The sequence below is a fragment of the Heterodontus francisci genome, chromosome 9 (genome assembly GCF_036365525.1).
Source record: "Heterodontus francisci isolate sHetFra1 chromosome 9, sHetFra1.hap1, whole genome shotgun sequence".
Lineage (NCBI taxonomy): Eukaryota > Metazoa > Chordata > Chondrichthyes > Heterodontiformes > Heterodontidae > Heterodontus > Heterodontus francisci.
The window spans coordinates 36,911,274-36,926,412 of NC_090379.1; the positions used below are offsets into that span (position 1 = coordinate 36,911,274).

General features: G+C 42.9%; 1 protein-coding gene across 1 annotated transcript in view; it reads right to left on the bottom strand.

Moving 5' to 3' along the window:
* Window positions 1-14,893, bottom strand: part of mnat1 (MNAT1 component of CDK activating kinase) — a 256,635-nt gene extending 241,742 nt beyond the window's left edge. Inside the window, exon 1 of the mRNA XM_068038275.1 lies at window positions 14,768-14,893. Within this exon, the coding sequence (XP_067894376.1) occupies window positions 14,768-14,856 (89 nt within the window). The 5' untranslated portion in view covers window positions 14,857-14,893. The remainder of the gene's footprint in view (window positions 1-14,767) is intronic.
* Window positions 14,894-15,139: the final 246 nt, after the last annotated feature.

Sequence of the window (15,139 nt, forward strand, 5' to 3'; positions counted from 1 at the left end):
GGAAACTCTCCACTAGTTGGAGTCATACCTAGCACAAAAGATGATGGTTGTGGTTGTTGGAGGCCAAACTTCTAAGCCCCAGGAGATCACTGCAGGAGTTCCTCAAGGTAGTGTCCTAGGTACCAGCATCAGCTGCTTTATCAATGGCCTTCCCTCCATCATAAGGTCAGGTGTGTAGGTGTTCACTGATGATTGCACACTATTTAGTAACATTCACAACTCCTCAGATACTGACACAGTCTGTGCCAACATGCAGCAAGACCGAGACAACATGCATGCTTGGGATGATAAATGGCAAATAACATTTGCGCCTCTCAAGTGCCGGGCAATGACCATCTCCAACAAGAGAGAATCTAACCATCTCCAATTGACATTCAATGGCATTACCATCACTGAATCCCCCACCATCAACATCTGGGGATACCATTGACAAGAAACTGAACTGGAGCAGCCATATAAATACTCTGGCTACGAGCAGGTCAGAGGCTGGGAATTCTGGAGGCGAGTAACTCACCTCCTGATTCCCCAAAGCCTGTCCACCATCTACAAGGCACAAGTCAGGAGTGTGATGGAATACTCTCCACCTGCCTGGATGAGTGCAGCTCCAACAACACTCAAGAAGCTAGTCATCATTCAGGACAAAGCAGCCCGCTTGATCGGAACCTCATCCAGCGCCTTAAACATTCACTCCCTCCACCACCGACAGCAGTGTGTACCATCTACAAGATGCACTGCAGCAACTTGCCAAGCCTCCTTCGATAGCACCTGCCAAACCTGCAACCTCTACCACCGAGAAGGACAAGGGCAGCAGATGCATGGGAACACCACCACCTGTAAGATCCCCCCCAAGCCACACACGATCCTGACTTCAAAATATTTTGCCGTTTCTTCACTGTCACTGGGTTAGAAAGCTGGAACTCCCTTAACAGCACCGTGGGTGTAGTATCTTCACCAAATGGACTGCAGCGGTTGAAGGCAGCTCACCACCACCTTCTCAAGGGCAATTAGGGATGGGCAACAAATGCTAGCCTTACCAGTGACACTCATCCCATGAAAGAATAAAAAACAGTTTTGCCTGGCCTATTTCTATATCCTCCTTTCCTTCAACCACCTATCTAACCTAGACATTGGTATTGTTTCTGCATAACATTCCACAGCCTCACAACCTGAAATAGATTGTGTTTTCTGTCCTAAATCTCTAATATTTAATTTTATATCGATGTCCACTGTTTCTATATCCCTCAAAGACCAGAAAGAATATTTCTATCTCCCCTGTCCCATCCTTTCATAATTTTAAATACCTCTATCAAATCGCCCTATAATCTCTTTGGTTCTAAAGAAAATTCCCCACATGTTTCCAAGTCTTTCATTATATTTGCATTTTCCCCATAACAGGCAGTATGCTGTACCTTCTCTTTTGCCTCAACAATTTTCCTACAGTGGAGCCCAAAACTGCACACATTATTCCAACTGTAACTTTACAAAGTTTTTTTTATTGATTCATCATTACACTTTTTAATATGCTATACCTCTTACCATAAACAGAATATTCCATTCAATTTTTTATGGTCTCATGCACTTGAGGTGCTGCTTTTAAGGTCTTCTGAACTTCCAAATCCTTCTGCTCTTACACATTATCCAACTTTTTTATCAAATTATAATTTTTTTTCACATGTACCATCTCATATTTACTGACACTGAATTCCATCTAGAACTGTTTGGTCCATTTCACCTTAGCCAATATCACTCTGAAGTTTCATTTGGGCATCAGAATTTTTAAAAAAACTATACCTCCTATTTTTCTATCATCTGCAAAATTGGACATCACTCCCTCTGGCTAAGTCATTGATCACTGACATGCACAGTGTACAGAAATGGTCCCAAACAAAACCCTGTGGGAAAGCACCACCCACTTCCAATCACTCCAAGGAACTGGGTTTAAGCTCCTTGTTATGACCAAGTGAGAAAGGTGTCTCGGGGTCTTTACTGTCTTCACCTGGTCTTATTGTAACAGGGTTTAATTTTTAAACACACAGTGTTTTGAGCTGCCCCTTGGTGAATCCTTGTTCACTACTTTTCAATTATAAGGCAAAGAAATGAGCACAAATAGGTCTTCTTAGGTTTAAAGAAGAAAAGTGAAATTTATTAAAACTTAAACTCTAATTCGCTTAACACCTACGGATACACGCTGCACCCCATGCTAGCATGCAAATAGAGACAGAAAAGAGAAGAAAAAATAGAGAGGTTTGAGGCAATATCAGAAGAGTTTCTTGTTACTGTGCTTCGAGCTCACTGTAGTCCTTTTGTAAATAGTCTTGCTTTTTGTTGGGGCCCAGTATTCTTCTTAAACCTTGTTCACTGTAGGAGACTTTTCTCTGTTGAGGTTCATGTGTCTTCAGTTCCATGAGAAAGAGATGGGAGCAGCCAGGAGATGTTCTCAGTCCAGGAGCAAAGAGCTTTCTGAGTTTTGAAACTCTGTGGCAAGTTCAAATTCAAAAAATTCCAACCACCAGTTGGTCATGTAACTAAACTGATCTGACCTGGTCTTCTGTGTATTGGGGAAGCAGGGACTGGGTCCTTTGTTCCAACACTGTCTGCTAGTCTGCAAAAAAGGTCTTTCCGGCAAGGGGCCTGGCAATTCCTTGTGATTGGCCCTCTTTTCTTCCCAGCAGCAATTTTAAGGTTTAATGTTCATGTGGCAAGATAATGTGTGCCTTATTCTTGGCAGGTGGGGACCTGGACATCAGAAGGGCAGAGAATCTTTGCAGGCATGTACACCTGGAGACAATTGCTCTGGTAGGGCGAGCAAAGCCATGGAGGGTTTGAAAAAAGGTCTTAGAAGACAAATAACATGACTACAGGAAGTCAATAAGGGCTTTGTACGATGTACTATGTAGTCTGTGGAATTTTAAATAATTCAGAAATATTACAATTTGCAACTGAAAGTGTACTTGTTGTAAAAGATAATTTGGATGAAAAAGTCTTCAGTGAGATGTGACTATTATTCTAGTAAACTACTAGTGTACAGCTTTGAGACCCCTCCACCTTTGACTGGCATAAGTCTCTGACAGGCAGAACCTTTTTGCAGTCCACAAGATATTCTGAATCCTGTCTTTCCAGCCCCAACTCATTTACATACAGAAAGTGGGCTTCCCAGTCTCTCTGCAGTAACTGGAGCAATAACAGCAACAGAAATGTGTCTGCAACTGTGTCTGAAATGGCCATTAAACATGTTTGGGCATAAAACTTTCTGAAGGGATAGGTAAAGAAGAAAGGCATAGGTAGCAGTATTCATTAGGTAGATCATAGCACTAGAACATAAGTAGTTCAATAGAGAAGTAGTCCAATATAATCCTTCTACATTAAGCAGAGGAGCAACAAGGAGTCACTCACATCACTGTGTTTATATTATAGACCAAACAGAGAATTAATTAGACAGGCATGCATCAACACAAGTTTATATGTAAATTATGCAAGAATAAACAGAAATAAGGTAAATGTTTGTAGTGAAAAGAGCTACTTCTTTTCAATGTGTTAATTGTTTTTATGTATGTAGGTGGTGGCATTAACTTGGGATTCACTCGTGCCCCTAGAAAAGGGAACAGAAACTGTGGTTGTTGGATGAGGTGGTGCAAGTTTGTAATGTGCATCTCTAACTAAACGCATGGAAAGGTTTGTAAAGATTGGTGCCAGTTCTGTCCTTCACCACCTGGTTTTCATTAGTGTAATGATGCATTCAGTGCTTTCTTTTTAAAAGTAGGCATGTTGTTATTCCAAAAAGGAAGCATTGCCCTGTTTCTGGGTAACAAAATGTAACAAATAGGTGACCTGAATAGGGGAGCATTTTTAAAAAAGTAACCATAATATAATTAGACTTGGTGTAAGAAAGTAAACAAAAGTATTTCACTGGATAAAAACAAATTATAGTGGGGTAAAAAGGGCCTTGTCCAGATTAAATGCAAGGAAATATTGGCAAGTACACCATTATATTACCAATAGGAAAAATGTAAAAAGGAGAGGGAATGAGAACAAATCAAGTATATTCCAGTAAGCAACAAAGGAAATGCAAAATAAAACCCTGGAGTTCCATGGATGAATAAGGAGATTAGATCAATGGGGGAAAAGACGGTGGCGTAGTGGTAATGTCACTGAATTAGCAATTTAAATGTTTAGGCGACTGCCCTAGGGACACGGGTTCAAATCCCATCACAGCAGCTGGTGGAATTTAAATTCAATTAATAAAAATCTGGAAATGAAAGCGTTTCAGTAATGGTGCCAGGAAACCCTTATTGATTGTTGTAAAAATCCATCTGATTCACTAAATATCCTTTAAGGAAGGAAATCTGCTGTCCTTGCCTAATTTGGCCTTCATACGACTCCACAGAATCTTTACAGTGCAGAAGGAGGCCATTTGGCCCACCGTGTCCACACCAGCTCGCCGAAAATGCAATTCCCTCAGTTCCATTCCCCTGCCTTCTCCCCATAACCCTGCACATTCTTCCTTTTCATACAAGTATCTAATTCCCTTTTGAATGCTTCAATTGAACCTGCCTCCACCATGGTCTCAGGCGACGCATTCCAGACCTTAACCACTCGCTGCGTGAAAACGTTTTTCCTCATGTCACTTTTGTTTTTCTTACCAAATACTTTAAACCTGTGCCCTCTCGTTCTCGATCCTTTCAGGAGTGGGAATAGTTTCTCTCCACCTACTCTGTCTAGACCCTTCATGATTTTGAATACCTCTATCAAATCACCTCTCAGCCTTCTCTTCTCCAAGGAAAACAGTCCTAACTTCTCCAATCTAGCTTCATAACTGAACTTCCTCATCCCTGGAACCATTCTCGTGAATCTTTTCTGTACTCTCTCCAATGCCCGCACGTCTTTCCTCAAGCGCGATGCCCAGAACTGGACGCAATACTCCAGCTCAGGCTGAACTAGTGTCTTATATAAGTTCAACATAACTTCCTTGCTCTTGTACTCAATGTCCCTATTAATAAAGCCCAGGATATTGTATGCTTTATCAAGCGCTCTCTCAACCTGTCCTGCCACCTTCAATGACTTATGCACTTATACACCTAGGTCCCTCTACTCCTGCATCCCCTTTAGAATTGTACCCTTTATTCTATATTGTCTCTCCATATTCTTCCTACCAAAATGGATCACTTCACATTTCTCTGAAATTGAACTTCATCTGCCACCTGTCTGCCCATTCCACCAAATTGTCTATGTCCTTTTGAAGTTCGACACTATCCTCCTCACAGCTCACAATGCTTCCAAGTTTCATATCATCTGCAAACTCTGAAATTATGCCCTGTACACCAAGGTGTAGGTCATTAATACATATCAGGAAAAGCAAGGGTCGCAACACGGATCCCTGGGGAACTCCACCAGAAACCTTCCTCCAGCCTGAAAAACATCAATTAACCACTACTCTTTGTTTCCTGTCACTCAGCCAATTTTATATCTATGTTGCTATCGTCCCTTTTATTCCCTGAGCTACAAGTTTGCTCACAAGTCTGTAGTGTGGCACTGTATCAAATGCCTTTTGAAAGTCCATGTACACCACATCAACAGCATTGCCCTCATCAACTGTTACCTCCTCAAAAAACTCCAGCACATTAGTTAAACATGATTTTCCCTTACGAATTCCAGGCTGGCTTTCCTTAATTAACTCGCATTTGTCCATATGACGATTGATTTTGCCCCCAATTATTTCTTCTGGAAGTTTTCCCACCACTCCAGAGTCCAGACCCACAGCAATGTGGTTGACTCCTAACTGCCCTCCGAAATAGCCTAACAAGCCACTCAGTTGTGAAGGTCAATTAGAGATGGGCAACGAATGCTGGCCTTGCCAGTGATGCCCACATTCCATGAAAGAATACAAAAAATCAAGTTTGAAAAAAAGCATTTAATGCTTATTGGGAGTTAATGAAAATGAAAGCCAAAATAAACCAAAAAAATCATAGAATTCTTGAATAATATAGCACAGGTGGTGGTCATTCGGTCCATCATGCTTGTGCCAGTTCTTTGAAACAGCTATCAAATTAGTCCCACTACCCTGTTCTTCTCCCATAGCCCTGTAATGTTTTTCCCTTCAAGTATTTATTCCGTTCCATATTCAAAGTTTCTTCTGAATCTGCTTCCACCACCTTTTCAGACAGTGCATTCCTCATCACAACAACTCACTGTGTAAAAAAATGTTTCCTCATCTCACCTCTGGTCCTTTTGCCAATTACCTTAAATCTGTCTGTTCTGGTTACCGATCCTTCTGCCACTGGAAACAGTTTCTCCTTATTTAACTCAATCAAAACCCTTCATGATTTTTAACGCCCGATATCTCCTCTTAATCTTCCTTGCTCTAAAGGAGAACAACTTCAGCTTCAACTTCAGTCTCTCCACATAACTGAAGTCCCTCATCCCTAGTCCCATTCTAGTAAATCACTGCTGCATCCTCTCCAAGGTCTTGACATCCGTCCTAAAGTTTGGTGCCCAGAATTGAATGCAATGCTGCATTGGAGGCCCACCCAATGTTTGATAAAGATTTAGCATTACATAGTAATGAGAATGGGATTCAAATCCACACATACAGAGCACAATGGATTAGCAACCCATCACCATAATCTTTCGGCCATCTCTTTCCTACATATTAGAGTGAAAAACTATAAATAGGGGAGGTTAGAAAGGCAGAAGGAGCATGGATGGAATTTTTTTTTTTTAAAATAGGGCAATATAAAGGTTTTCTATGCATAAAAGAGTAAAAGGATAGTCAAAAAAGGCAGCTGCTCAGAATTCAGAAGCTAATCTTATAATGGAGAATGACTGAACAGCAAACATCTTAAATAGTTTACTTCCGTTTTCACAGGAGATTAAAGGACCATCAAAGTTGGATATAGAACTGAGTTGAGGTTATTACACAAAGAGAATTGGTGCTTAAAAGTTATTCACACTTAACTTAAACTGCACAAATAGTTGAGATCCAAGAATACCAAGGGAAACAATAGCCAAAATTCTGAGCAAAAGAAAATTGTGCTGGAAGGAGGGTGGCAAACATGACATCCTTCTCCAAAAAAAAGAAACAGGAATAACCAACGAAGTTACAGGCTGTTTATTCTTATTTCAGTTGTTGGTAAACAAGTAGTCTATAGTACGGAATAAAATGACTAAGCACAGGGAGAACGGGAAGTTAATCAGGACAAAGGAACATTGGTAACAGGAGTAGGCTATTCAGCCCCTCAAGCCTGCTCCGTCATTCAATCAGATCATGGCCGATATGCACCTAAACTTCATTTACATGCCTTTGCTCCATATCCCTCAATAACCTTACCAACAAATCAATAATAGGGTAAGAGGGAAGTGAATGGCTATTTGAAGAAAGGTCTATTAGGGTAAGAGGAAAGGAAATGGGAATGAGACTAAACGAATCACTGAGAGCAAGGACAGCGATGGTGAGCTGAATGGTTTCTTTCTATTATAAAATTCTAAGTAACACACAAGAGACTTCTCACAAACATAAATTGGCATGTTGAATTAAAGGGAATGTGGTCACATGGACAGACATGGTTAACAGAAAGCAAAAGGTAGGGTAAAGGGAGGTTTCTCAGACTGAAAAGATGTGGCAAGTGATATTTTGTGTTGGGGTTGCTGCAATCTTCAATAGAGAACGGAGGAAACAATATTGCAATTTACAATTTATCAGTAAGTTGAATTATATGGCTAATTGTGATGAGGACGGCACAATGGTGCAGTGGTTAGCACCGCAGCCTCACAGCTCCAGCGACCCGGGCTCGGTTCCGGGTACTGCCTGTGTGGCGTTTGCAAGTTCTCCTTGTGACCGTGTGCATTTCCGCCGGATGCTCCGGTTTCCTCCCACAGCCAAAGACTTGCAGGTTGATAGATAAATTGGCCATTGTAAATTGCCCCTAGTGTAGGTAGGTTGTAGGGGAATGGTGGGGATGTGGTAGGGAATATGGGATTAATGTAGGATTAGTATAAATGGGTGGCTGTTGGTCGGCACAGACTCGGTTGGCCGAAAGGCCTGTTTCAGTGCTGTATCTCTCTATGACGCTATGACTATGAAAGACTACAGGAAGCCACAACTGGCTATAAAAAGGCAAACAGAATCATTGATTTCCTAGCTAATTGCAATCAATACGAAAAAGCAAAAAGTTACAACACTGAAACAACCAGTCTGTGCTGGCATTTAACTTCCACATGAGCAAATAGTTCTAATCACATTTACTCACCCTGTTCCAATATCCTTTCAACCTATTGCCTTCATCTTCCTATCCAATCTAATCTTGAATGTTGCCAGTTTCTGCTTCAACCACTAATCCTGGAAATGTAATCCAGAGCCTCACAACACTCCTGAGCATCATGCAGAGTTTTGTAAACTCCTTTACTGGAAGGATGTAAAAGCAATGGAAAAGGTGCAGCAGAAGGTTGACTGGGATGTTACCCAAGAGTAAGGGTAACAGTTAAGAGAATTGATAAATTTGGACTTTTTTCACTCGAGTCACCTGATTGATCTACTCCTATTTATGTAACCTTTAGGCCCCTCAAACCTGCTCCACCATTTAATACAATCACGGCTGATCTTCTACCTCAACTCCACTTTCCTGCCCGCTCCCAATATCCCTTGATTCCTTGAGAGATCAAAAATCTATTGATCTCAGTCTTGAATATACTCAATGATGGAGCATCCACAACCCCCTGGGGTTGTGAATTTCAAAGATTCACAACCCTCTGAGTGAAGAAATTTCTCATCTCAGTCCGAAATGATCAACCTTTACCGAGGCTGTGCCCCAACGTTACGATGGAGTAAATAGTGATAAACTGTTCTCATTGAAGATGGCAATGTGAGAGCTCAAATTTAAGGCAACCACAAAAAAAGATTAAAAGGAGGGATAGAAAAAAATTGTTTCAGGGTGCTTAGAACATGGAATAACCTGTCACAAATCTCTCATGAGTACTTTTAGAAGGGAATGAAATAACTGTTTGGAATAAAGGGAATCGTAAAGGCTGTGGAGACCAAACAAGGGAGTGGGATTAGACTGAACAGCTCATGTTGAGAAAATCACCAGCACAAACTTGATGGGCTGAATGGCCCATTTCTATGGCATAACATTCGATCATTACTATCAGCTTATCCTCAGTACATAAAGATTCCTAAACAGTGAGCACTGACCGGATGTTTAAACACAAGGTTTCCCAATGGCTCAATGGGCGAATACATTGTGATGCTGTACTGAGCCAGTCAGACCAGGAAAGACCGTTTTGATCACTGATTGATGCTGAATTAGCCAATGTCAGCAGAAGCAACAATTACACCAAGGTGAGGACAGAAAGAAAGAAAATCAATACATCAGGCAATAACCCTAATTCTGGTTTAGTCATTGTGTTAGAAACTCAGATAGAAAAGACGGAAACCAGGATTGGGCTAAGTAAACAGGATGTTCCATGGCCAAAAAGACCAACATTCATTGTTCAAGGAAAAATTAGGAATATTTATTTAGGCAAGGTAGCAAAGGGTTATCACACTTGATAGTATACATCACCATGAGTTACAATCCACTCTTGATTATTTGAAATTGTTTTTGTGCTTAAAAAAGCGAATTATCGATTGATTTGAATTACACAATGTAATTGTTTTTAAAATCTTGTTCTCAGGATGTGAGTGATGCTACCAAAGTTAATGTCCATCCCGAGAAATAATATGACTCTGACCCAGCGACAATGCAGGAAATAATAGATGGTCAAAAGTTAGGATAGCAAATGACTTGGAGGTGATGGTATTCACATAACATTGCTACTCTTTCCCTCCGAGCTGGTTGAGGTTGCAGTGATGGCTGGGTAGGGGAAAGTGTAATTGAAATTACCTAGAGTTGGTGCTGTGCATGTTGTACATCAAACAATCAGCAGCCACGGTGCACTGGTGACAGGAATGAATACTGAGGCCAATGAGAGAAGTACCAATCAAGTGACTCGCTCTATCCTGAATGATATCCAACTTCTTGAGCATTGTAGCAGCTGCATTCATCCAAGTGAGTGGTGAGTATTCCACCACACTGAACATTCTTGCCTTGTAAATAAGAGAGAGATTTTGAGAGGTCAGGAAATGAACCACTTGATACATGGTACCCAGCTTGTGCTCTGGTAGCTATGCTGTGGGTGTCTAGTACAGTTCAATTCTGGTCAATGTGAACTCCCAAAACATTGATGATGTGGAACTTGGCAATGATAGCACCGTTGAAGATGACTCAACTTTCTCTTCAAGATGGTCATTACCTGCACTTATCTGGTGCAAATGTTATCAGTAAGGTTATCGGTGAGTAGATGTCATTTGATGGAACAGGTCTAATGTACAAATTTTTAGCACCACAGATAGGATACCATCAGTGCCAGTACTTTTGCTATGTCCAATATGCTCAGCCACTTAAGAGCATGTGCAGTGAACTAAATTGGGTGGGTGCTGTACCTACAATGGTGGGGACCTGGGCATTTTGGCTGAAAATGCTTGCCAATGCTTCAGCTCTTCTCTTGCACACATTTGGGCTCCACCATGCAAGAGAATAGGAGACATTCAGGGAGCTGTGTCCTCCTTGCGTTAGATTGCCCATTTTGAACTAAAGCACAAGGGCTGGAGATAATACAGCAATGGGGGAAATTTAGTTTAAAAAATTCAGATTGTCTGAATGAAACCAGATGGACCACCTGGCATCCACCTAGACACCAGAAATGACAACGGCAAACCCAGCTCTGTTGACCAGACAAAGTACTCCTGACAAACATCTGGGGGCTTGTGCCAAAGTTGGGAGAGCTGTCCCACAGACTAGTCAAGCAACAGCCTGACATAGTCATACTCACAGAATCACACCTGACAGACAATGTCCCAGACACTGCCATCACCATCCCTGGGTATGTCCTGTCCCACCGGCAGGACAGACCCAGCGGAGGTGGCGGCACAATGGTATACAGTCGGGAGGGAATTGCCCTGGGAATCCTGAACATCGACTCCAGGCCCCATGAAGTCTCAGGGCATTAGGTCAAACATGGACAAGGAAATCTCCTCCTGATTACCACCTACCGCCCTCCCTCAGCTAATGAATCAGTAATCCTCCATGTTGAACACCACTTGGAGGAATCACTGAGGGTGGCAAGGGCACAGAATGTACTCTGGGTGGGGGACTTCAATGTCCATCACCAACAGTGGCTCGGTAGCACAACTACTGACCGAGCAGGCAGAGTCCTAAAGGACATAGCTGCTAGACTGGGTATGTGTCAGGTGGTGAGGGAACCAGCAAGAGGGAAAAACATACCTGACCTCGTCTTCACCAATCTGCCTGCCCCAGATGCATCTGTCCATGACAGTATTGGTAGGAGCGACCGCCGCACAGTCCTTGTGGAGACGAAGTCCCACCTTCACATTGAGGATACCGTCCACCGTTTTGTGTGGCACTACCATCGTGCTATATGGGATAGATTTTGAACAGATCTAGCAATGCAAAACTGGGCATCCATGAGGCGCTGTGGGCCATCAGCAGCAGCAGAATTGTACTCAACCACAATCTGTAACCTCATGGCCCAGCAGATCACCCACTATACCATTACCATCAAGCCAGGAGACCAACCCCGATTCAATGAAGAGTGCAGGAGGGCATGCCAGGAGCAGCACCAGGCATACCTCAAAATGAGGTGTCAACCTGGTGAAGCTACAACACAGGACTACCTGCATGCCAAACTGCATAAGCAGCATGCGATAGACAGAGCCAAGCGATCCCATAACCAACGGATCAGAGCTAAGTGCAGTCCTGCCACAGCCAGCCATGAATGGTGGTGGACAATTAAACAACTAACTGGAGGAGGTGGCTCCACAAATATCCCATCCTCAATGAGGGGGGTGTCCAGCATATCAGTGCAAAAGATAAGGCTGAAGCATTTGCAACAATCTTCAGCCAGAAGTGCCGAGTTGATGATCCATCTCAGCCTCCTCTTGAAGTCCCCAGCATCACAGGTGCCAGACTTCAGCCAATTCAATTCATTCCACGTGATATCAAGAAACGACTGAAGGCACTGGACACTGCAAAGGCTATGGTGCCTGACAATATTTCGGCAATAGTACTGAAGACCTGTGCTCCAGAACTTGCCATGCCCCTAGCCAAGCTGTTCCACAGCTACAACACTGGCATCTACCCTGCAATGTGGAAAGTTGCCCAGGTACGTCCTGTACACAAAAGGCAGGACAAGTCCAACCCGCCAATTACCGCCCCATCAGCCTACTCTCAATCATCAGTAAAGTGATGGAAAGTGTCATCAACAGTGCCATCAAGCGGCACTTGCTTCGCAATGACCTGCTCAGTGACGCTCAGTTTGGGTTCCGCCAGGGCCGCTCAACTCCTGACCTCATTACAGCCTTGGTTCAAACATGGACAAAAGAGCTGAACTCAAGAGGTGTGGCGAGAGTGACTGCCCGAATCATCAAGGCAGCATTTGACCGAGTATGGCATCAAGGAGCCCTAGCAAAACTGAGGTCAATGGGAATCAGGGGGAAAACCTTCCGTTGGCTGGAGTCATACCTAGCGCAAAGGGAGATGGTTGTGGTTGTTGGAGGTCAATCATCTGAGCTCCAGAACATCACAGCAGGAGTTCCTCAGGGTAGTGTCCTAGGCCCAACCATCTTCAGCTGCTTCATCAACGACCTTCCTTCAATCATAAGGTCAGAAGTGGGGATGTTCGCTGATGATTGCACAATGTTCAGCACCATTCGCAACTCCTCAGATACTGTATCTGTCCGTGTAGAAACGCAGCACGACCTGGACAATATCCAGGCTTGGGCTGATAAGTGGCAAGTAAAATTCGCGCCACACATGTGTCAGGCAATAACCATCTCCAACGAGAGAGAATCTAACCATCTCCCTTTGGCATTCAATGGCATTACCATCGCTGAATCCCCCACTATCAACATCCTAGGGGCCACCATTGACCAGGAACTGAACTGGAGTAGCCATGTAAATACTGTGGCTACAAGAGCAGGTCAGAGGTTAGGAATCCTGCGGCGACTAACTCACCTCCTGGCTCCCCAAAACCTGGAGGCACAAGTCACATGTCAGGAGTGTGATGGAATACTCTCCACTTGTCTGGTTGGGTGCAGCTCCAACAACACTCAAGAAGCTCGACGCCATCCAAGACAAAGCAGCCCGCTTGATTGGCACCCCATCCACAAACATTCACTCCCTCCACCACCGACGCACAGTGGCAGCACTGTGTACCATCTACAATATGCACTGCAGCAACGCACCAAGGGTCCTTAGACAGCACCTTCCAAACCCGTGACCTCCACCAACTAGAAGGATAAGGGCAGCAAATGCATGGGAACACCATCAAGTTCCCCTCCAAGTCACACGCCATCCTGACTTGGAACTATATCGCCATTCCTTCACTGATGCTGGGTCAAAATCCTGGAACTCCCTTCCAAACAGCACTGTGGGTATACCTACCTCCCATGGACTGCAGCGGTTTTAGAAGGCAGCTCACCACCACCTTCTCAAGGGCAATTAGGGATGGGCAATAAATGCTGGCCTGGCTAGTGACACCCACACCCCATGAATGAATAAAAAAAAGATTAAGCAGCACTAAATTCTGAATCACCTATACAGCATTTAGAAGAGGAGGAGATAAAGCAAGGGGAAAATAAAATGTGGTGTCAACGTGACTACTGTGGAAGGAATAGGCTTGATGGACTGAAATTTTGGAATGAGAAGAGGTCTCTTATGTAGAAGTAAGGAAATACATGAGAATGGAAATTGTCTTAATATATCAATTTAATTTTCTGTAACCAAAAAGAAAATGCATCTTTCATTGAAGTATAAAGTCAGAACAAAATTCAATCATAAATGTACTCCCCATAATCCATCAAATCTAAATTCGACTAAACAACTTTTGGGCATTCACATTAGCCAACATTGTACCAACAAATTTTGCCTTTTAGGATTTTGGTTAAATTAGATTTCTATAAGAAACCAGAACAAAAAACTTATAGGGGTTACTTTTGTTTTTGCATGCTTCATACAGACAAAAGTACAATAAAACATTCTTCATTGCTTTTACACAGACTTCAGTGTGGCATTCTGGTGTTACATTTTGATTTCCTGCATCATCTATACTTACAAACAGCTTTCGATACCACTCATGCCTCCTATAAACTCTAATTCAGACTATCAGCCTAACTTATTTCAATGAAAAGAATTCAGCCATTTTAACAGACACCTTTCAAAGAAAGAAATTGCATTTAGTTCAGATTCCAGAAGGCTGGCCTCTGCAAACTGATTTCCCCTGTTTGTATTACTAAATCCAACTCTCGACCCCACAAACAAACCAGAGAACCAGTCTGTCCCCGGGTCTCAGATGAAAGATCTAATACCAATAAACCCGAAATGCTGGAAACGCACAATTACGTTCTCCAACAGCAGCAAAAAGACTGGTTAACGTTTCTTTTTGAAACGCTAACGATGCTACTGTGCATTTCCGAGGCTTGTTTCACGCTGCATATTTCTTTCTACTCCTTTAATTGTGTGTAGACTGAAGTCGGTTGACAAACTGTACTGATGTTAATTCAGATTCCTGGCAGTTAGGCTCAACAAGAAAGGAGGGGAAGAAAATGCTACGATCGCCATTCATAAATACTCCACTTAATTTGCAGTGTACAAGCAGAAAGTACGCGAAGCTCCCATAATGCGCCCCATAATTCCTAAGGTTATAATACATCACTCACAGTGTGTGTCCGCACACATTCACCATCAGTTTAAGCGAAGGGTTGCGGTACTTTGTAGTTTTACAACGAGGACATTCCTGATCATCCATCCTGACAGGTCCCTTAGAAACGGTGCAGCAATCACACGGCTCCGACTGCAACACTCAGTGCTACATAAACAGCCCGCCTATCCTCAGCTGGCGGAAAACAAATGCGAGAACACTGCCGAAGTGTGAACCGAGCCGCAGTCGGAATTGGAATTGGGCCCGGATGGATAGTTGCGAGTGTCTAATCCTGCAAAACTCGCAGCTGCTGGGTTACACCAGATACACATTTCCTATTGAAAAGAATGTTGAAATATTTTTGTATTTATTAACTCCTCCAATTCAGTTT